Source organism: Chiloscyllium plagiosum, chromosome 19, assembly GCF_004010195.1.
Source record: "Chiloscyllium plagiosum isolate BGI_BamShark_2017 chromosome 19, ASM401019v2, whole genome shotgun sequence".
NCBI lineage: Eukaryota > Metazoa > Chordata > Chondrichthyes > Orectolobiformes > Hemiscylliidae > Chiloscyllium > Chiloscyllium plagiosum.
Window position 1 is genome coordinate 55172362 of NC_057728.1, and position 24551 is coordinate 55196912.

At 41.0% G+C, this 24551-nt stretch overlaps 1 protein-coding gene across 4 annotated transcripts in view; it reads left to right on the forward strand.

Annotated features, from left to right (window-relative positions):
* The window catches only part of LOC122559839 (nuclear transcription factor Y subunit beta-like), a 24716-nt gene extending 1934 nt beyond the window's left edge, over positions 1-22782 (forward strand). Inside the window, exons 2-8 of one of the 4 annotated variants that reach the window (XM_043709944.1) lie at positions 7085-7285; positions 7569-7617; positions 11021-11154; positions 16427-16624; positions 17404-17488; positions 19895-19974; positions 22240-22782. In XM_043709944.1, the coding sequence (XP_043565879.1) occupies positions 7569-7617; positions 11021-11154; positions 16427-16624; positions 17404-17488; positions 19895-19974; positions 22240-22272 (579 nt within the window). In that variant the 5' untranslated portion in view covers positions 7085-7285 and the 3' untranslated portion in view covers positions 22273-22782. Of the gene's footprint in view, positions 1-7084; positions 7286-7568; positions 7663-11020; positions 11155-16426; positions 16625-17403; positions 17489-19894; positions 19975-22239 lie in introns of all 4 variants that reach the window. The other 3 variants (XM_043709943.1, XM_043709942.1, XM_043709945.1) reach the window with 3 other exon arrangements.
* The last annotated feature ends 1769 nt before the right edge of the window (positions 22783-24551 follow it).

Genomic DNA, 24551 nt, shown 5'->3' on the forward strand with positions numbered 1-24551 from the left:
TCCCCTTCCCCGATTTGACCCCACACTCCCCTCCCCCATTCGACACCCACATTCCTCTACCCTACTCCCCAGACTCTCCCTTCTACCCCACTCCTTCCCCTGCCATCATATTCTTCCCCAATACTCACCTGTCCACCATTGTCTGCTTTTCTTGCCAATATTTTGCATACCATTTGTTATCTATAGTATAGTGGTTATAATGTTACTTCTGACCGGGAAAGAGTGTTTAGAAGTGACTTAAATTTCAAGCTGTATGGCTGGTGGAAGGAGGTATCGAGCAATTACTTAATATTCAAAGTGCTGGAGAAACCTAGGTCCGGCAGCATCTGCAGAGCAATAAAGTTAACGTCATACCAGTGACTACTTTGCAACTATTCTGAAGGTTATATTTGTCTCAACATTAATTCTTGTCCAGCAATGCTGCCGTACCTTTTGATCTCTCCAGCACCTAATGTTTTTGCTTCAAACTTTCAGCATCCAGAGTATTTTGCTTTTAACTAAGTTAATGGAAATGAATGTGTGTGAAGATGTGTTAACTATTAATATTTTTGTGCTACATTTTCTAGATTGGGTTATTTAACCTGTTGTGCTGCCAGACGTTATGTATTTGTGCTTGGAAATTCCTAGATGCTTTTATTTAAATGAAATAACTCACCATAATGGGAATAATTAATTCGTGTGTCAAAAGTATCATCTGTTTGATTATTGCTAACATATGAAGTGGGAGTCGTTTTTGAAATACAGTCACTGTTGTAACAAGAAATACAGGGGAATAAAAACACATACAGAAACCAATTTGCACCCAGGGTACCAAATTCTTTTCTCTGCTGGTTTAAAGGCAAATATTTGTTGGGTTGTCAGCAAGAATTGTTCCTCAAAGTCGCGATGGGATCTTTTTCGGTGTACTCAAAGAGTAGTTGGGATCTTACTTTAATGTCACTTCTGAAACAAGTAATCTCAAACAGTCTTGCAGTAATACACCTGGGTGTCAGCTTAGATAAAGTGCTGAAGACTCTGCTGCTGTTTGACAGGTGGGAGTGGTATCGCAGAACACCTTCAGTAGAACAGAAGGCTGTGTTTTGATGGAATTGCTGCATTTGTGGTTCATGTGTCTGAAAACTCAACTAAAGTTTGGTTGCAGGTGTATCGAGGGTAGAGATGGAGAAACTGATCTGATGGTCTTTTGTGAATTTACATTTGCAAACATTTTGTTACAGGCTACATGATGGGGCACAAGTAGGAACTTAAATTTTATTAGTAGATTTTACAACCTCCCAGTGTTCCAAAGAGTATGAATTACTATTAACACTGTAAACTGGTCTCCGTGCTCACTCAACAATGTCCTACAACTGGCAATAATGTGAATAGGGTGGCTAATTGTTTATTGAAAAGATGGTTGAGAAGGAAATGTTCATTGGGATGGTGGGGGATCGATCTCTTCTGTTTCTGTACCGGTGCCAATATCCCATGAATTTAAATCCATTCCTCTTACACCAATCTTTGAGCCAAGTGTTTACCTCTTTAATCTATTAACCCTGTGCCAATTAGTTTATGGTTCAGATAGTCATCTGGAGATCATTACTTTTTTGGTTCTGCTTTGTCTGATTTAGCCCCTAGCTGCTGGTATTCCCTCAGCAGAGCTTCTTTTCTCCTCCAACCTAAATCATTGGTACCCACGCGGACCACAACAACTGGATCTTCCCCTCTCTCCCTGAGGAACTCTGCAGCCCAGCTGAGAGATCCTGAACACCAGGCAGGCAGCACGGCCTTTGGGACTGCCTCCTGAAACACAGCATCCAGGTAACTCTTCACCCCTCCCTGATGTGTCAGTGTTTGAAGCTCAGACTTCAGCTCACCAACTCTGACCCGCAGCCAACACTTGATCCAAATCTGGTCACTCTGAACCTCACTGGGATCCACCAGCTCCCACATCATGTGGGTACAACACATCCCCTGGCGTTGTGTCTCGATTTTATTTATTTGGTTATTAATTTATTTGTCCTACTGTTCTTTTAGTCTGTAGTCTGTAAATAATTTTTCTTATTTATCTGCAATCTGAAAGTAATAGTCCAGTCAGCAGCTGTTATTAACCAATGAACTTATGGGTTTCCTTCTTGACAAGTTAAAACTAGTTTTAGCAAGACCTCCCTATTTTTATAGTCCATTCCCTTTGAAATAAAGGTCGATAGCCTGTTTGTCTTCCTTATTACGTACTGAAGTTGCTCAAACTTTGTGATTTATGTATGAGGACGCCCAAATCCTGCTGCTATAGCTTTTAGTTTCTTTCTCTATTTAAATAATATTCAACTTCTGTATTCTTCATTGAATCTCTACAATGTGGAAGCAGAACATTTGGTCCATCGAATCCACACCAATCCACCAGGTCGCTTCCCCTCCCCACAAATCCCTGCAACCCCACCTCTGGGATTGTGGGAGGAAACTGGAGCACCTGGAGGAAACCCATGCAGACATAGGGAGAACGTGCAAATTTCACAAAGACAGTAGCTGAGGGTGGAATCAAACCCAGGTTCTGGTGCTGTGAGGCAGCAGGGCTAACCACTGAGTCACCGTGCCATCAAAGTGCATAACCTCTCGTTTTCCCACACTCTGTCAAGCTTTTTGCTGCTTGCTTAACTTATCTGCATCCCTCTGTAGATTCTTTGTGTCATCCTCACCACATGCCTTCCCATCTATTTTTGTCTTCTGCAAACTTGGTAATAGTGCATTCACCTTTTGCTTATCAAAGTCGTTACTTACAGGTTGCTATCCTGAAAATGCCCCGGTTATTCTGCCTTCAGTTAGTCAATCCTCTATCCATGTTAATATACCACCTCCTGTTAGGTTCTTTTCCTGAGCTTTCACACACGAGATGCAATTTGCACACACCAACTTCTGAAAACAGTTAAAGTTTATTAAAGCCAGTACAAACTAGGTGACCTCCTTTGACCCTCTTCGCAGGCATGCAAGGTCGAGTCAAAGAGGCCTTGAACAAAGAAACCACATCTCCTTTATACAGGTCAGTTGGTAATGCTCACAGGCACTCTGGCCACCCCCCACCTGCCCATAACCACATGTTACCCCAGGTACAATGGTAGGATGAGATCATCCTCAGAGATAATGTAAAAGTAAATGCCCAAATCATGTTATGTAGACAATTTCCTGATTCCGTGATTCCCCAAGACAATGTAGGTGTGATATGCCCTAGCTTCGGGACAGCCCTGCAAACAGGTTCTGGCTCCGCTACCTCCCTGGACAATGTAGGCGTGATATACTTCAGTATCGGGGGATTATGATGCAAACAAATTTGATTGGCTGGTGGATGGCTATGAAAGCATTTCTGAGTGGAAGGGACTGAACGAGAGTTTAATTTGATAATAGCAGTATAATAGTAGTAAATGGCTGCCCAGGTGAAGTGTGGATTACAATGGATAGTCAGCCACATTCCTGCATGCCATCTATGAGACAGAATGTCGCCCTCATCCACTTCCAGACTGTTCAGTTTCTTGGAGAAAGACAGTACAGTTTAACCCTTTAACATTACATTAATGTCCAGAGAGATAGTATAATCTAATCTTTTAACATTACACTCCAACACATTGGAGACTCATCTTATTAAGTAACCTAATGTGCGGTTCCTCATCAAACCCTTCTGAATCCTCAATGTTAAATCCAATTCTGGGAGATGAGTGATTTTAAACAAAAAAAAAGCCTTTTTCACACACTCAGGAATGCACTGCTGGAAGTATGGCAGAAGCAGGTTCAATTGAGATATTCAAGAGAGAATTGGATGATTATTTGGATAAAAGTGATGTGCAAGCATATGGGGAAAGAAACAGGAGATTGGCACTAGGTAACGATTTGAAGAGCTGGCGCAGACACAATGGCCAAATGACTTCCTCCGCCATAAGGTTTCTGTGATACTTCAAACTGAGTTAGAATTGATTTATGGTTTGTGATTGTCTGACATATAAATCAAACAGAAAATTTATTGTTTATCCAGACAGTGGCGAAAATGTAGACTGGTGGAGGCAACCAGCATAGATGCACATAAAGGATGAAGAAATGGAAGGATACACACCGGGGTGTGAGGGAGGTGAAGGGGGTGGGCAGTATGAGTAACTTGGGCAGAGTGGTCTGTTTCTGTCTTGTAAATTGGCAGAGAAATGGATCCCTGATGAAGGGCTTTTGCCCGAAACGTCGATTTTACTGCTCGGGTGCTGCCTAAACTGCTGTGCTCTTCCAGCCCCTCTAATCCAGAGAAATGGATCGGATGCACCTGCTTTCTTTTGCTAGTTGCAGATGACTGGCTATGTGAACCCAGCTGGAGGAGTGCCTGAATGTTGTGGCAGCTTCTCTCAGTTTTAGAAGAGCACAGGAAGTTGCTGGGGTCTTGCAACCGTGTTGTTAGAGACACTCCTGCCAAAGAAGCACTTCTGAAGATTCTACTGTTTGTCATAGCGTGCTTACTACAAATAATGACTTATGTTGTTCGAGAGTTTCAATTTTCTGAATTAAAGATTAATTTGATTAATGTGAATCTGATAAAATGGCATTCATCTTGCAGAGACTTTTCATAGGCAGCATCTTAAAATACGTCCAGAGGCAAGTAGTATACTTGAGAGTTTCAGCATCAGATAAGCTGAGGGACAGACAGGCTGAGTTAGGGGACTAGAATATGGTAGATGGAATATGATATGGATTAGTAAGGTTATCCACTTTGATGGAAGGCACGGATGTACAATATACTGTTCATGGTGAGAGATTCAGAAGTGTTACTGTTCACAGGTGACTGGGCGTTCCTGTTCATCCATCACGGCAAACTAACCTGCAGCAAGCAGTCAGCTGAAAGAAACAGGGGACGTGGCTTCAGAATAATGGCCCAGCCATTCAGGACTATGTTGAGCCTGGATTTCTTCACTCAGAGGGTAGTCAGTGTTTGAGGTTCTCGACCCCAGAGGGTTGTGGTAATTCAGTCATTGACATAGGCTGAAAGATTTCTGCATGTTAATGACATCAAAGAATATGGGAATAGCACAGGAAAATGGTGTTGACGGAGATGACCTTTCCTGATGAAGGGCTTTTGCCCGAAACGTTGATTTTCCTGCTCCTCGGATGCTGCCTGACCTGCTGTACTTTTCCAGCACCGCTCTAATTTTGACTAATAATAGTGAATGCGGATGATGTAGCCATCATTCTTCCTAAAGAATTCATAATTTGAATAGATTTTTAAAAACCTGTTTATTCAGGCATTATGAAGCCCTTTCAGGGCGTGTGGGGTCTTCAACCTGTGCTTTCTGGTCCAGATTTAGGAACACCATGACTACACCACAGGAGCCCCGTGAAGTCTTTGTAGGTTAGAAAACAATTTCATAGCAATCAGTCATTCGGAAATGCTTGATATGTAGCTTCTAATGAGCAACGGGTTAAAGGGTTATGGGGAGTGTGCAGGAAAGTGGAGTTGAAGCTTAGATGGCAACATAAAATGATATTAAATGGCAGAGCAGGCTCAGGGCTGAATGACCTACTCCCAGTGATGTTCTTCTTGCTTATCAACAATTATGGTGATTTCTGTGAATGGCTACAAATTGTGTAGTCACTTGACTTTTAAGAATAGATTTTTATACTTAGTTTCTAATCGAGTTAATAGGGATAGTTTGTGCTGGATCCAAACAAAGCTTCACAAGCAATTTCCAAGCAAGTGAATTGATATATCTGACAACAAATACAGAGAAGGAAATCCCAGCATTGCAGCTTAGTTGGTGTAGATGTTGATGTTTTAACATGCATGTTATTCAACTTTTATGAATCATCTTAATTTTCTGACTTTGGTCTGAAGCTGTTCTGACCAGTGCAGGGGCGCAATTAACATTTGTGTTTTTTAAAAAAGTATTTAAAATATATTGGATTCAATGTTTAACATACGAGATGTCCATTCATTTTCTTTTGTTTTTTTTAAGAACTCGACCATAACTTAGGTCTGATATTTCATCACAGACCTGGCGGGGGGAGTGTTGCATTTTTGGAGGTGGCATGTTTGAGGTGAAACATTAAACCAAGGCCACATTTACATTTATGTAAGGAAAGTACTCAATCCCATATAACTATGTGTTGTAGTCAATGGTCACCTTCCCCACCAAGAACAGTGGCTCAGTGGTTAGCACTGCTGCCTCACAGCACCAGGGTTCAATCGCAGCCTCGGGCGACTGTCTGTATGGAGTTTGTTGATAGAGTTCCGGTTGGAATGCCATGCTTCTAGGAATTCTCGTGCGTGCCTCTGTTTGGCTTGTCCTAGGATGGATGTGTTGTCCCAGTCGAAGTGGTGTCCGTCCTTATCCATATATAAGGATACTAGTGAGAACTCTATCAACAAACACATCAAGCTAGACCCCATCTACCACACCCTGAGAAAAAGGACAGGAAATGACGTCACAGGAAATGAAATCACCAACACAAACCCAAACATATAAATAGAAAATAGGAATTATCAGCAGTGCTTGGCCCGGAGTCCCACTGAAGATGTTACCTAGTATGGTGACGAAATGAACCTTCAAGGTCAGTGAGCAAACCTACATCCAGAACCCCAACCTGAGCAATAAATCTTCTCAAAACTCGCTCTTCATGAGAATCTCCAAATCTGTTCATTGCCTAAACTGTTAGTGTATGTAACAGCTTGTTTCCAAATCTTTTCTGTTTTTATCAACATTTGTTTAATCAGTTTTCCTGGATAGTTACTGCTTCCTGTCCTACTTTGCGTACCTGACTCTTGCTGTGTAATAACCTCTGTTCCTCCCATTTAAAGCATGCAGTCAGTTAAAACAAGTTTGATGCTCTTCATTCAGTAAACTTATTATAAACTCAACTATAAAATATCTACAACAAACACAAAACGCTACAGAAACTCAACAGATCTGGAGAATATATTGCTTTTATAAAATATCTGTGCTTTTAAGTCATTTTTTAAACACACTCATTTTGAAAACCAGTTGAGCCCTGCAAATCATACAGTGAAATCATAAAGTTAAGCGCATGGCGGAATGATGTGACAACACTCCAGTTTGTTTCCTGATTTGTATCTTATGCTTAGGTTTGCAGCCATAAGGATATTTTAAGGATATTTACATGTTTGAAGAAGGACGAGCTGACTGACCTTATCCCTCACCAAGATCACAGAAAAGGATGGTCTGGCCGTGATCACATTACTGTTTGTGCAAATTGATAGTCATGATAACTACTTTATGAGAGTGACTACACTTCCAAATTGGCTGTAAAGCATTGAGGTCTACAGGTATTGTGAAAGGTGCTATATAAATAAAATAAAGTCTTTCTATTTAATAAATTTACTCCATCGCTTGACTCTCCCAGTCATTAAAAGCTTGTATTTTGTGTTGTTCAAGATTATAATGGTGAGTTGTGTTGTATAAATAAGGTGCACATGGATACAATGCTATTCCACAAATAAATCAGATCAAGTATTCAGTTGCATGCAGAAACCTGAATTTATTTTATGAATCGACCGTAAAAACATTTTGGTGTAACTATTTCTGACTCAGCAATTCTCAATATTTCAGATGGATGGTGACAGTTCCACGACAGATGCTTCACAGTTAGGAATTGCAGGTGACTACATTAGTGGAAGTCACTACGTGTTACAGTCTCATGAAGGTATGGGTTAGTGTTTTGCCACTGCATAAAGATGTGTCAAAAACACTTGCATGATACCACCTTACCCTCTCCTCCATTGTCAGCATTCTGCAGGGACCATCCTGGTTCACTCCTCCAACACATCTATCATTTCCTTATCCCCTATCTCCACCCTCCTGCATGGCAACTTCCCATGCCATCTCAGAAGTTATAACGTGTCCTTTCACCACCTTCCTCCTCAGTGTTAGCCCTGATGCTTGTGTCTCTGCAATGAGATGTGACTCCAAGGCAAGAGTGCTTGGATTCAGTGAAAATCCATGATCTGTTGCTGTTATACAGATGCCAATGCAGTGACAGCCAGTGCCCAGGAAATTGCTTCTGTTTAAAGTCATACAGAATATAAAATCGAGATCAGTTTACCGCAGAGGTGTATTGTTCATATAACGATGTGAGACCGAATATTTGGGAGCTGCGTGTTATACTGCGGATCCACTGAACATTTTGAGAAGGAACTAATAATTTGCCCAGTGATTTAATCACAGGTGGTTAAGGTGATTTTGTTTTTAAAGTGATTTATGATCCAGCAATAGTGATAGAAGTTCCCTCTCCAGTGAATGTAGTGGGTTTGAACTAACATTAGTGCTGGAAGACTTTGTCCTGTCATCAAGAGTCATAAGTCCGAAATTCACAATTATCCCAGTGAATCCTTTGGAACTGTAGTAAACTGGTCCTGAAGGGTAATGTGGGGAATAAATGACATACTAATCTGTGAGAGAATGCGTTTTCAAAGGAATGGTTGGCTTGGAGTAGATGTCTTTTCATTTAATGACACCAAGCTCGAGCTTAAATATTAACCATCTTGTATACAGTGAAATGAATGAAGGCTTGTACACAGATCAAATGTGTAGAAGTAAATTGAGGCCCGAGAGAGGTTGCAGCAGGGATTCACATCAGAGTGATACCAGGGATGAGGGAACATTGGTTTTGTACAGCAATTAAAGAAACTGGGGTTGACCCCTTTGAACAGGGAAGATGCAGGAGAGATTTAAATTGGGGCGATCACATTTAATGATGTTGGAGTAGCTGGGGGAAAATTATCTCTTGACAAGAGTCAGGCTACTGACATTGGATCGAACATGATTGACAAGAAAACCAGAGGGAAGATGACAATCTTTGATGCAGTAGCATGTGATCCAGCTGAGAACTTAGAAATTCTTGGACCACTCGTAGGTTGTAAAATAGCACTCTTTTATTGTTATCAAGCCGGCTGAGAGATCAATAGAAAAAGACTAGATTATCAATCAAATACGACCTAGAATATGCTAATAAATGATCTCCAATTCTTAGTGAAGAGGCAGCATAATTCATATGAGGTAAAAACAATGACTGCAGATGCTGGAAACCAGATTCTGGATTAGTGGTGCTGGAAGAGCACAGCAGTTCAGGCAGCATCCAAGGAGCTTCGAAATCGACGTTTCGGGCAAAAGCCCTTCATCAGGAATAAAGGCAGAGAGCCTGAAGCGTGTGTTTCCATGCTGTACATTTCTATGACTTTATGTGCAGAAATATTTTCGCCCAGACAGTGGTGAGCCTATGGAATTCACTGCCACAGAAAGTGGTTGAACCTAAGACCTTGAATGTTTTCAAGGAGTTAGATATAGTTCTTAGGCTAATAGAATCAAAGGCTGTGGGAGAAAGCAGGAACAGAGTACTGAGTTGGATGATCAACTATGATCATATTGAATGGTGGAGCACTGTCAAAGGGCCAAATGGCCTAATTCAGCTTCTATTTTCTATGTTTCAGATGCCCACAGCCTTTTAGTGAAAATATTTTCCCTCAAATCCCTTTTAAATCTACAGCTCCTTACATTAAGCCTGTGCTGCTAGTTATTGACCCTGTTATTAAGGAGAAATGCTTTTCCCTATCTACTGTGTTTATGCCCCTCAGAACATTGTATATCTCAATCAGATCCCCCATCAGTCTTCTCTGCTCTAAAGGAAATGCCTATCTAGTCTCTCTTCATAGCTGAATCGCTCCAGCCTAGAGAACAAACTAGTGAATCTCTTTGCACTCTCTCTAGTTCAATTACAAGGTTCCTATACAACCACAACTGCACATTAGCAGTGGTCTAATTAAAGGGCGGATGATTTGGTTTATGCGAAGGTTGGTAGGGTGGAAGTTGAGCACCAGGGGCGTTCTGTCCTTCTTACGGTTGGAGGGGTGGAGTCTGAGGGCGGAGGTGCGGGATGTAGACGAGATGCGTTGGAGGGCATCTTTAACCACGTGGGAAGGGAAATTGCGGTCTCTAAAGAAGGAGGCCACCCGGTGTGTTCTGTGATGGAACTGGTCCTCCTGGGAGCAGATACGGCGGAGGTGGAGGAATTGGGAATATGGGATGGCATTTTTGCAAGAGGTAGGGTGGGAAGAGGTGTAATCCAGGTCGCTGTGGGAGTCGGTGGGTTTGTAAAAAAAATGTCAGTGTCAAGTCGGTTGTCATTAATGGAGATGGAGAGGTCCAGGAAGGGGAGGGAGGTGTCAGAGATGGTCCAGGTAAATTTAAGGTCAGGGTGGAATGTATTGGTGAAGTTGATGAATTGCTCAACCTCCTCGCGGGAGCACGAGGTGGCGCCAATGCAGTCTTCAAAATCTATATCTCTGAGTTTCTGAACCTCTTGGGTAATGTCTGGAGAGATCAGTGACACTGGCGGATCTATCAGGAATAAAGGAACAACATTCCTTTCCTACAAAGGCACAAACGCCGCCCTCCTTAGCTAGTAGAAAGTCCAAGGCCAAACGATTCTGAAGGGCTACTGTCCTGATCACGACCACTTCAGCATGGTATTCGTCAGGGCATTTGCAGTATCATTGGCGACAATTTCCGGTATTGTTCTTAATCTTAATCTTATTGTTCTTAATTTGGTGCCCTTTAATTAAAGCCAATGGGGGAAAACCATCCCAATAAATGTGAGATGGGCAGGGAGGTACCTCTTGGTCTTCGGAGGTGAAGGCAACCTATCTAAAACACGATTAAGGGGAACCACGTACCCAATATAGTATGATCCCCACCAGTTTGAGGGGAACCAAATATAGCCTTTGAGTCTGCAAATAAAATAGGTGCCATTATAGGCGGTAATACTTCATCGCAGCTGGAAAGGTAACGGAAGGAGATTCAACAGAATCCTTCAAAATGCAGCAGCGTGTGTACATGAAAAGGAAAATATTTCAGAATACTGGGAAACAGCAAAGGAGCGGAGCTAATTGGATAGCTCATTTAAGGATTCGATGAGATGTCTGACTCAGTTTCCAGTGCACCTTTTTGCTGTGAAACTTGTTTTGCTTATTTTTTGCGGAATTCTGTAATAATCTGTTTTGTTGCAGGAGATGCTGATGAGGGGCTTGGTGACCATGATGACACAAATGGCTCCAAAGAGTCCTACAGGGAACAAGACATCTATCTTCCGATTGCCAATGTTGCCCGGATAATGAAATCAGCTGTACCCGCAACAGGGAAGGTAGTGCATAAACGTTATTGCTTGATGCTAAAACTCTCGAGTAAGCCCTTCCTGTAAACATCCTACTTATTTCCTGTTGCTCTTGTTTGGGTTAAAGCAAAACAGCTGTAAATTTGAATAGACTGAAGATTAAAATTAACGAACTGCAATGGAAATAGCAAGAATGGTCCAGTTATTGCATCGTATTGTGTAGCAGAATACTTCTGTTAGAGTTAAACATTGTATCCTCAATCTTGCTCTGAACAACATCATGAAGGTCATAACTTGCATGTCACCTGATCATCTTGAGATAACTGGAAGTGCTGATGATTAAAGTTTTGATCAGTGAGATTTCAACTAGAATATTTCCAACCGAGCAAATTGTACTTCAGAGTAATTCACTGTTTGTGACGTTCCTGATACAACCAACAAGTTATTTTTTGTTTCAATGATAATTTTCAAATTAAATTCATACCCATTGTCATTTGCTTGTAAATCCCATCAGACAGCATTTAAGGAGCCTCATTTCTGATGAAGGGTTCCTGACTGAAATGTCGATTCTCTTGCTCCTCAGATGCTGCCTGACCTGCTGTGCTTTTCCAGCACCACACTCTTGACTCTGATCTCCAGCATCTGCAGTCCTCACTTTCTCGTAGCATTTAAAATATTCTGAGAGTAAAAGCAACAGTTGAATGCAAATTGCTCAGAAACAATTTTCTTACAACGGATGAAAGCCGTTGTTACTTTCCGGTTTCCATGGATCTGTCTCAGGCGCACTCCTTCCTTTCTTATCTGCCATGAGTCAAGGACAACATCACATCAGAGAAAAAGCATACAATATGGTGAAAATGAGTGAGAAGCCAGATGGTTGGAAAGCCTTTTAAAAGCCAGCAGAGGGAGTTGATGAAATGACAGTAAGCTAGCTTATGTAAAAAGATTTCACCGTCTTATAAAAAATATATAAACGTCTAAGAGAGAGAGAGGCAAGAGTGAATACTAGACTGCTGAAAAGTAAGGCTGGAGAAGTAGTAATGAGGAGCAAAGAAGTAGCAAAGGAACTAAATAGGTACCTTGCATTGTTTTTCATGGTGGAAGGCACCAGCACAAGAGAGTCAGGGCAGAGATGAGCATAATGGCCACCACTAAGGTGGCGATTAGGAACCTGAAAGGTCTGAAGGCGCATAAATCACATTGACCAGATGGATTACACCCTAAGTTTCTGAAAGAGATAACTGAGATTGCCGAGGTATTGGTGATGATTTTTCAGGAATTGAGAATCAGGCAGGGTGCCAGAGGACTGGCAAATGGCTAAAATAAACAGTCCTCTTGAGGGAGGCAGAAGATGGGAAACTATAGGCCAGTTAACCAACCTTGGCCATTGGTAAGATTTGAGAGTCCACAATTAAGGGTGAAATTGTGGAATACTTTGGAAGTGCGTGGCAAAATAGGGCTGAATCAGCATGGCTTTCTCAAAGGGGAGGATGATACACTTTGGTAGGAAGATAGAGGTGTAGATATTTTCTTAATGGGGAAAAGCTTCAAAACTGTGAAGCACGAAGAGGTTGGAGCCCTAGTTCAGGATTCTCTTAAGGCTAACATGGAGGTTTCAGTTAGCAAGGTAAGTACAAAGTTAGCATTCCTTTTGAGAGGGCGACAATACAAGAGCAGAGATGTATTTCTGAGGCTGCATAAGGTTATGGTTAGATGCATTTGGAACATTGAGTGTTGTTTTGGGTTCTGAATCCAAGAAATGCATGCTGATCTTGGACGGGGTCCAGAGCAAGTTTACAAGAGTGATCCTGAAGATAAGGGATTATCATGAGGAACATTTGAGAACTTGGGGGCCATACCCAGTGGAGTTTAGAAGGATGAGGGGGGGATCTGATTGAAGCTTACAAAACACTGAAGGGCCTGGATGGACTGGACATGATGTTTCCACGTGTAGGAGAGACTAGAACCCAAGGGCACTATCTCCATGAAGGGATGACCCTTTCGAACTGAGATGAGGAAGAATTTCTTCAGCCAGAGGGTGGTTAATCTATGGAACTCATTGACACTGAAGGCTGTGGAGAGCAAATCATTGAGTGTATTTCAGACAGAGATAGATAGGTTCTTGATTAGTAAGGTGATTAATGGTTACAGGGAGAAGACAGGAGAATGGGGTTGAGATAAATATCAGATGTGGCAAAGCAGACTCAGTGAGCCAAATGGCCAAGTTCTGCTCCTATATCTACAGTTTTATGGTCATCCACCTCCTGCTCACTGACATTATTGAAAAGCCAATTTTCACATGTGGATGACCTTCAGCTCTTGGCCTGTTTCTGCCCCCTCACCCTGTTCCTGAATTATCCTTGTGATGTTACATTCATTTGATGTCTTGGAAAGATCACAACTTCTTTAAGCTCAATGTCCTAAAGACTAAAGTCTTTGTCATTCATTCCAAATGCTGTGATTGTGATTCGTTCCCTTTCCCCATTCCCAGTTAAAAATCACACAACACCAGGTTATAGTCCAACAGGTTTAATTGGAAGCACTAGCTTTTGGACCGCCGCTCCTTCATCAGGTGGTTGTGGAGTACACAATTGTAAGACACAGAATTTATAGCAAAACATTTACCACCTGATGAAGGAGCGGCGCTCCAAAAGCTAGTGCTTCCAATTAAACCTGTTGGACTATAACCTGGTGTTGTGACATTTTTAACTTTGTACACCCCAGTCCAACACCTGCATCTCCAAATCATGACTCCCATTCCCAGTGACTGTCTCAAACATTGTAACTGTGATATCCCACTCATCCTTGGGAATCTTGTCAGACCATGGACTGTCACCACAATAGAGCTTCCTTACATTGTTTGTTTCACATAATGTAGGAACATAAGAATTAGGAGTGGGAGTAGGCAATTCAGCCCTACGAACCTGTTCCATCATTTAGCATGATCACCATTGATATTATCCTGGTCTCAATTCCACATTCCCACCTTATCCCGACTACTCTTCATTCTGCTTTTCATCAGAAGTCTGTCTCTTTCTTTCTTGAATCCGTTGATTGATTCTGTCCGGTACAGTGATTTCCACAGATTCACAACCCACTGAGAGAAGTAGTTTCTCCTCACCTCAGATTTGAACCTAGTCCCTCTCGCTGTATATCAATGACATCTTGTTCAAGACTGTCCCACATGAAGAACCCTCCCTACCTTATCAGTTCCATTTAGCATTTTAAATTCCTCAATCAGATCCCCCTCATTCTTCTGAACTCTAGCGAATACAAGCCCGGGATCTTCAACTGCTCCTTGTACGGCAGCCCTTTTATCCCTGGGATCAACCCAGTGAACCACCTCCGAGCCGCCTCCAGTGCCATGACATCCTTCAAGCATAGAGACCAAAACTCGACACAGTATTCCAGATGTCATCTCGCCAACACCTTTATATAATTGTAGCAACACTTCTTTACTTTTATAATCCAGTCCTTTTGCAATAAATGCTAGGATTATATTTGCCTTTCTCATTACATGCTGCTCCCATGTGTCCATTTTTTGCCTCCAATTTAAATAGTAATTTGCCCTTTTAGTATTCCTTCAATTCACATTAATTTCAACATGAATCTCTTGCAAACACTTCGCTACACTACATTCATTGCTACCCATCTAACTTCTTTCAAATACTCCTTGGTTTCATGGTTGGATTATGCTTTGGTGTCTCCTACCTCTGCAGTCCCATGCGTAAGTCTTTCCTAAAACAGTCCATTCCTTTCATTCTAGCCGGCAAATGGATTTCTTCACCTGCCTTTGTCCCTTTAGTGGCCAGAATGCATTCTCTGGTGTTCTTTCCTTGAACATCACCTTTTTAAAAAACTTTCAACAAGCTTCCCATCGTCCTTCCTAACCCCTCCCTTCCTGATTTGGTGTTTGATTTCCTTCTGATTTTTGAAGCACAGTGGGTCATTAGAGTCATAGAGACGTACAGTATGGGAACAGACCCTTCGGCCCAACTTGTCCATGCCTACCAGATATCCCAACCCAATCTAGCCCCACCTGCCAGCACCTGGCCCATATTCCTCCAAACCCTTCCTATTTATATACCCATCCAAATGCCCCTTAAATGTTGCAATTGTGCGAGCCTCCACCACTTCCTCTGGTAGCTCATTCCATATACATACCACCTTCTGCGTGAAAAAGTTGCCCCTTAGGTCTCTTTTATATCTTTCCCCTTTCACCCTAAACCTATGCCCTCTAGTTCTGGACTCCCCAACCCCAGGGAAAAGACTTTGCCTACTTACCCTATCCACAGGGTCTCGAAGTTTAACATCAATCCAAGCTGTTGCGCAATAAAATATAGCATAAATAAAACTAATAACATTGTTATTCTTGGAAGATCCATGGACTCTGTTTTTTATATTCAAAAATAATTATCTTCGAAGGGGCATCTCTTGATGAAATATGAACTATGCAAGAATTAATTGTGCTAGTTAGATTGATGTGCACTCTCTGTCTGCAGCAATACTAGAAGCTAGTAAGTGCATTTCAACTTGGGGTTAGTTTGTTGATGAATTGAAGTGACAATTCTCCCTTGCTGACACCTCTGCTGACATTGGGTACCTTCCCTGACTGGGATTGTATCTTTGCATTTATGTGACACCAGAGTGATCCAAATGCAATTAAGCATTTTTGAAGTGCAGTCGCTATTACTATCGGCAAACCGTGGGCTAGATAATTTGTACACAGCAAACTCCCATGAAGGACTGTTCTGTTACTCTGTACATCTGTAAGGTATGATTTGCCTGGATAGCAAGCAAAACAATACTTTTAACTGTATCTCAGTACATGTAACAATCATAAATCAAACCAAATCAGATGAATGAGCAAGTTGTTGATTTCTGTAAGCCGAGATGCCAGGAGAATTCTCTCTCTCTCTCTGAAAGTTTTTGTGGTAGGTTTGCTTGAATAGGGAGTGGAGTCTCAATTTGACATCTCCAACAATCCCTCGATGCTGAATTATGCTTTGAACACAAAGGGGAAACTGCACTGAAACAGAAAAGATTATTATTTGAGCTTAAGTTATTAAGTGCATTGTACTTTCATCATTCATAAAGAAAGCACTTACTCTTTTTTGCACATCCTTCCTTCAATCCAGTTCAAAGCACTTCAAAGCCAATAAAATCCTATGAAGTTATTCTAGAGATCATGACTTCCTGTGCTTGACTGAACTATACATTACAGACATTTTATAAAAAGCATTGATGTGAAGTTGCAGTGTCACTGTCTCTCAGTATTCCTAACGAAGTTGTCTTTGACTAGATCGCTAAAGATGCAAAAGAATGCGTTCAAGAATGCGTGAGTGAGTTTATCAGCTTTATAACGTCTGAGGCTAGTGAGCGATGTCATCAAGAGAAACGCAAAACCATCAACGGCGAAGATATCCTTTTTGCCATGTCTACATTAGGCTTCGATAGTTACGTGGAACCTTTAAAACTCTACCTGCAAAAGTTCAGAGAGGTGAAACTGCTTTCACTTTTGCATTACATAGAAAGGGAGTATCAAGTAGTAGTGTCCATTGTTGGTTTGCTGGTAAATAATTAGCTTCTCTGCATTTGATTTACGAGGAAGCGGGCTACCACACTCCTCTTGGAGTGTTTGTGCTATCAGCCTACAAAAGAAAAATATGCTTCTTTCTGATTTTAGCAACCCGGTAGTGAGCTGCCTGCTCTAAACTGTCATGATCAACCCATCTGAAATGAGCTGTGTAGGAAGTGTAAACACAGACCCATGGTCCTTCAGTCCATCACTGTGGCACCTCACTGATTGAACATGTCCAAAAATTCTCCTATTCTCGTTTTATTTTCTCTTGTGACCTCACTCCTCTCCGATCTCGGCTGTCCTCCAGTCTGGGCCCCTTGTGCATCGCCTGGTTATAATTGTTCCATCATTGGCAGCCATGCCATCAGCTGTCTGGGTCCTGGTGTTCTAGATTTCTCCTCCTAAACCTCTGGCTCTCTCTTCTCCTTCAACAAAGTCCTGAAAACTGAACTTTTTGACTAAGTTTTGGGATCATGTGTCTAATCTCTCTCTACCTGGATCAGTGTTAAGTGTTGTTCCGTAGCACTACTGTGAAGCGCCTTGGGATGTTTTAACCACATTAAAGGTGCTATATAAATGCAAGTTGTTGTGAAGAGAGTACTGAACCCTTGCTAGCACACTTTTAGAAAGTAAACCTTTTTTTTTACCAATTGCGTTTTTCATTAAAATAAAAATTAAAACTGAATTGAATTGTGCAGGCAATGAAGGGGGAGAAAGGATTAAACACATCAACAGGTGGAGGCACAGATGGCCTGGGCGAGGAGCTCACAGAAGAAACTTTCTGTAAGTGCTGCATTTGACCATTGAGTTCTTCTTATTAAAACAAACTTTTATTCTACACTATCTATTGGAACAAGGAGGAACTGGAATAAATTATTTCAAACAAAGATTGGTCACTTCAGAAGGCCACCTTAATGACAAAATACCTACAATCTTGCTGTCTAACCCATCTGTCTACAATGTGTTGCTATTATTCAACTTGCATTATACAGTAACTTTAACAGAAAATGCATTTGGAAAGTAATTGGAGAGGAGGAGGAAGAGAGGAAACCTGATCGAGGTGTACAAAATAATGAGTGGAATAGATACAGTCAATAGCCAGAGACTTTTTCCCAGGGCAGGATTGACTGGTACGAGGAGTCATAGTTTGAAAATATTAGGGGACGGTATAAAGGAGACGTCAGAGGTAGGTTCTTTACGCAGAGAGTTGTGAATGCATGGAATGCGTTGCCAACTGCGGTGGTGGAAGCAGAGTCATTGGGAACATTTAAGCGACTGCTGGACACGCACATGGATAGCAGTGAGTTGAGGGGTGCGTAGGTCAAGGTACTACATTTTGCATTAGGATTAAACCTTGGCACAACATCGTGGGCCAAAGGGCCTGTTCTGTGCTGTACTTTTCTATGTTCTAAATGATGCAGGTTTCAACAAGTGATGTTGAAGAGCTTGTGAGGTTTGCAAAGAGTGGGACCTAGATAGATGAAGGGACAAGTGATAGTCCTGGAGCACAAGGGCAGGTTTGACAAGATATTCCTCAGGTGAAGGAGATGATTTCTCCGAACTTGTCCTTGGAAGCTATATTCTTCTTCGTGGAGATTTTCTGCAGGTGCAGACCAGATTGTTGGATGTCAAAGGATCTGGACTCCTAACCTTCCTTGAAGTAATGACAACTGGATTTACCAGGGACTGCTTCCACTACTAATGGACAGTAGTGAGAATAGTGATTTGTCTTTAATGCTGTTGGAAAATTGGGACATAGAGTGATTCTGGGAGTTATTTTTGCCCTTTACAGTGCTATCTCTAGTTTTACCTAATTATTAAATGACTTCAGCATAGAAAGTGGTCCTTCAGCCCATCATGACTGGCATTTTGCAAGAGCAGCTCAGTTGGTCCCAGTGTTTCACTTTGCCCCGTCACCTCCATTTTTCTCCCCCATCAGGTAGTTATTGCCATGCCCTTTTCAAAGCCATGGTTGAATCCGCTGCAACTGCAGTCTCAGGCAGTGCATTCCCAGATCTAACCACGAGCTGCTTATAAAGCATGTTTCCTTTTTTGCCAATCTCCTTAAATCTGCAGCCTCTGGTTTTTTTACCCTTCCAGCAATAGTTGCTCTACTATCCAGATCCTTCATTCTAAACTGGTCCTTCAGATTGCCCCTCAGTCTCCTCTCCCTGAAGGACGAAAACTGCATTCAATTGTCATACTTCCCTCATCTGTTAAATTTTAAATCAAGGGAAGAGGGTGAGGGGGGGGGAATGAAATTAATAAAAACAGTAAAGTACTGTTAATCAACCATGCTACCGAAAATACTTTGTTTTCGGTTCCTGATTTCCAAACTTTAGTTGATTTTAAGCATGATATGGTTGTAAAATATGGTGAGATGTGGCTCATACATAAGCTAAGTGACTTGCACAGAGGTCTTGGGGCAAATGACCAGTTTCTGTGCTGTAAGCTTCATGTTATGGGCAGCACGGTGGCACTACTGCCTCACAGCACCAGAGATCCGGTTTAATTCCCGCCTCAGGCGACTGACTGTGTGAAGTTTGCACATTCTCCCCATGTCTGTGTGGGTTTCCTCCGGGTGCTCCGGTTTCCTCCCACAGTCTAAAAATGTGCAGGTTAGGTGAATTGGCCATGCTAAATTGCCCGTAGTGTTAGGTGAAGGGGTAAATGTAGGGGAATAGGTCAGGGTGAGTTGTGCTTTGGTGGGTCGCTGTGGACTTGTTGGGCTGAAGGGCCTGTTTCCACACTGTAAGTAATCTAATCTAATCTAATCTAATGTTATATGATGTTCTTCTGGTCAGGAACATGTTCCACTGAACATTTTTTTTAAATTCCAAGGTGTCCGTTATGCAGCTATAGTTTCTTAGAAACTTTTATCTGAAATCTTTGTTTCATAGTTTCTTAGAATATTTTATTTTAAATCTATGTTTTAGTTTCTTAGAAAAGTTTATTGAAATTTTTGTTTTCTAAAAGTTTCTAAATATCGTAAAGTACCTTCTGAGTTTGTGGTGTAGCCTCTGCTTGAAGGGTCTCCTGTAGATTGCAGTTCCTGAATATTAAATTCTGGGAGAGAATTGCTCGATCTAGTGTGTGCTTTTGTTTAATGCACAATATTAATTTCAGTTTGGCTGCTAAAAAAAAACCACTTTTCAGAATTTTTCATACAATTCTTATTGCTATCAACAGCTAATCAGTTGACAACAGGATTAATCACTACAGATGGTCCACCACAAAACGTTATGGTTTATACCACATCTTATCAACAGGTGAGTGCTCCTCTCTTCAATACTCAAACTTATTTTAATGCAGCAGTAATGGCTGTTTGTAGTTTACAACATTGTTCCTCATTTCCTTGGTCTGATTTATTCTCTTTAAATCATGGAGTTAAATCATAGAATCATCCAGGACAAAAGGCAGCTATTCGGCCAATTGTGTGTGTACTGGCTCTCTGAAAGAATTGACCAGTCAGTCCCACTGCCCCCCTTCCCTTTCCCCAGCAAACACTTCTCTCGAATTTCTCTTGTGCCCTTCACCAGTTCATGAAATTGCAAAGGGATTTATGGCCACTGGTATACTCTTGAAATAAAGTCACAATAGTAGAAAATGCAGCAGCCAGTTTACACTCAGCAAGATGATAATGACCAGTTGGCGTTTTTGCCAGGACACTGGAGAGCGATCTACTGCTCATCGATTTAGTGTGACATCCTCATGCTAATATGTCCTTTGAAAGAATCTTATCTGACAGTACTGCAATAGGCGTGTCAGCCTAGATAATGTGCAGAAACCAACTATCTTCTGACGTGAAAGTACTCTCATTGAACCATTATGTTCTTTAAGTATATAAACGTACGTTTTAAAGTAAATGCAGTTTGTGGCTTGATAGCAAACTAGCTATCAAGGTTGAAATTGCAGAACAAGGGGTCATATTAAGGATGCAAGGTATGCCATTTAGGACTGAAATGAGGAGAAATTTCTTCATCCAGAGACAGGTGAACCTGAGGAATTCTTTACAACAGAAAGTGGTTGAGGTCAAAATGTTGAATGTTTTCCAGAAGGAAATCGATGTAGTTTTTAGGGCTGAACGGATCAAAGGGTAGGAGAGAGCAGGAGCAGGGGATTGGGTTAGATGATGAGTCAAGGTTATATTGGATGACAGAGAAGGTTCGTAGTGCTGAATGGCCTACTCTTACTTCTATTTTCTCTTTAAATCTGCAGAGTTGTTGATGTGACTATAATTTTAAAAATAGTTTGTGATTTGTAAATACCACCAGCTAATTGGTAAGGCAGGCAGTAAATGCAGTTTATGTAGTTCTCTATGAAAGTTGTAGGTCCAGGGTCTGGTCTGGTGTGTGCCCTACTGTCACTCATTGCAGTTGGTGGAGTTTCAGTGAGTTGCTTTATTTTAATATCTCTGAATAAGGGAGAGTCTGAACCTCCAGGGGGTTATGTCTGGAGGCATGAGGTCTTTGCGAAATGCAGTAAAAACTTAGAACTGTCATTCTCCTACCCTATAATTAAAAGATGTTGAGGCTGGGGATTAATTGAAAGAGATTTTGTAAGGGAAGGGTATTGAGGGATATAGTGCTGGGGCAGATTAATGGAACAGAGGTACAGACAAGCTGTGAGCTAATTGAATATTGGTTGATAGCCAGCAATTTTTAACTCCTTGTTAAAATTAAATTTCTCCCATTGTTCTCATCATGACTTCTGAAGAAATTTAGAACACAGTTTAATTTTGTTTTCCAAAATTTGATTCTTTTAATCTAATTTTCATGACCATCATTGTTGTTAGAAATCTGTATCTCTTCCACTGCAGATATTAGTGTTTGAAAAGGTAAGAATATGGAGTGTAAAGAGAAAAGATAGATTAATGTCTTTTCTGTGGACGAAACTAAAGGAAGGTTTCACTTTTACACATCAATCCTGTGTGTGCTGATCTGTGACTTTCACTGAAGCAATTTTAAATTCCTCAGCCTTATTTTCAAATCCATCCAGGACCTTACCCCTCTTCTCTAATTCCCTTCAGTCCCACAATTCTCTGAGATACCTTTGCCCCTCCAATTTTGACCTCTTGAGCATTGAGAGCCTTTGTCATAAGTCTGATTGGGAAGCTTTTAGACTGTTACCATTTCTATCCACTGTATAAACCTATAATACTTTATAAAATCTTTAAACCCTATCCCCCGGACACCACCTAATTTCTGCATCTCTTCAAACCTACATCTTTGACCAAGCATTTAGATATTTGCCCTGGTTGCTCATTATATGATTCATTGTCAAATGTTGTTGAAGCACATTGGGGTGATTAAAGGCCCTATATAAATACAAGTTGCTGTTGTCTGACCCACTGTGTTTCTCCATATTTTTGATTTTGCTTCAGGCTTTCTAGCACTGTTTACTGGATGTTTACTCTGTTTGAATTCAGTTCAGTTTTACAATTGACTGTTTGCGAGCTTTTTTTTTTAAAATGAGCCGTCTGTTTGAAACTCTGTTCTTAGTGGAACTGACTGACTTCCCTTTGGCTCTGGCAGATTTCGGGCGTACAGCCCATACAGTTCTCCTGATGGCAACCACTGATGACTTAGAAACATATCAATCTCCGTGATAACAAGATAACTGGCTGAAAGAAAGGAAAAAAAGAATTGGAAAAGATAAGAGCAGTTGAATGGCTGGCTGACCGAAGAGGATGATCTCGAGCTGCTCTTGTATTATATTCTTCTGAATAGTTGTAGATGCTTTGACAGGTTCCTGGGGTGTGACCAAGAAATCCAGTTTCTGACCCCACCTGAAGGATCATTTCTTATTTACCAGTTTTAAAAAACTGAATCTTTATAATGTATCACAGTTACAAAGTACTTTTGTTTTGTACAAGAGTTGTTGGGTTTTGTGTGGATACATGCAGGAAGCTGATGTCATTGGCCGCTGTGTGTCTGATTTATTACTGTCAGAACTTACTGGGCAGTATCTTATTTTCATATTGAATCATGTTGCTCCTTTTGTAATTCAGATAAGTAATTTCACTAGATGTACCCTTTTAATAAAACAGGTGTATAATAAATTGTTTTTGAGAGTAAGGAAGCTGGTGTTTCTGTCCCACACAATTCACAGGTTGGAGCTCGCTCTGTGTAATTGGTTTGTTCAGCATAATTTGCAGTGAATTTCTCACGCTTCCCCTTCCAACTAAAAGTGGCTATTTCATGGTGATTTATAATGCCGCATTTGCAGATTTGCTCTGAGTGCAAACATTCAAAAACAGTCAATTGTAGCTGATAAAGTTATGGATGTGTAAGATTAAATTGGTTTATAAAGTAGACGGAAATGGTAATAAATCTCAGGATTGGGAAGCTTTTAGACTAAGACAAAGGAGCAAGAAATTGTTGAGCAAGACTAGAATATGAATTCAATTTAGCAAAACATGGACTGTAAAAGCTTCTGCAGGTAAAATGAAATGTAAAACGTTTCAATGTTTAAAAAAGAACTATTTGGCTACGATGAGATCTGTAACCCAGAGGACTGTGGAGGATTTTTGAGATTGCTAAAATGTTGTGTGTAATGTAAAGGGTTATGGTAAAATTGTGAGTAAAAGGAAGTATCTGATCAGCCATGATAGTATTCAGTCACAAAGAGGCTTGTCTGGCCTGTACCTATGTTCTTATTCAAAAATTGAATGTGAGGGATATAATTGAACATTCAGATGTATAACATCAAGCAGTGTCAGTAGATGATTTATGAAGACTAAATCACGCTGAACAAATCTAATACAGCTCTTGAAGAGATAACAGGCAGCATTGATAAAAGAGAGCTAGAAGATTTGGATTTCCAAAAGGTACTGCACACAAGGCCAGATAAGAGCCATGGTGTTGGGGTTGTGTGTTCACCTGGATAGGGGATTGTCTAACTAAGAGAGTTGGGATAACAGGACATATTCAGGATGTAACTAGTGGAATGCCATAGGAATTGGTGCTGGAACTGATTTATTTTATTGACCTGGCAGTGAACGTACCATCGGCAAGTCAGAAGCTGACACACTAATGTGGGAATGCAAAAACTCTCAGGCCTCTAAACAGGTTTAAGTGAGTGGGCAAACACTTGACAGGTGGAACGTAATTTTGAAAAATTAGGTTATGCCTTTGGCAGAAAGCATAGAGAAGCTGAATGTTATTTAGATGGAGAAATTCTCCAGAAAGCTACAACAGAAAAGAGTTTGAACATCCTGAAGTGAATCACTTAAAACCAGCATCCACATTCAGTGGATAATAGGGAAGGCAAATGTACTGTTGGGCTTTATTTCAAAGGAGATGAAGTATTAAAATAAGATTTTGCAAAACCACACAAGGCACTAATCAGACCACACTTGGAATACGTGAACAGTTATGGCCCCTTATTCAAGGAAGGATATACTGGCCTTGGATGCAGTCCAGAGGACGTTCGTTATATTGATTGCAAAAGTTGAGGGGGTTGGGCCTAGAGTTTAGAAAAATGAGAGAAGATCTTATTGAAGCATATAGGATAGGGCATTTGACAAAGTGGATACAAGGGGTTGTTTTCCATTGTGGGATTGTCTTAGTAAGGCGTAGTCTATTTAAGAGAGTGGAGGGTTTGTTTTTCCTCTGAAGATTGTGAATGTGACAATTCCTTACCTATCAAGCCTGAAGTAGACAGTGGATTTTTAATCAGGGAACCAAGGGTTTTAGGATAAAGCAGAAAAATGGAATTGAGAATGATCAGATCAACCATGGTCTCATTGAATGGTACAGCAGACTCAATGGGCCAAATGGCTTAGTTCTGTTCTTGTGTTATAGACCATCCATGCCTTTGATTTGGTTTTGAAGTGAGTGATTAG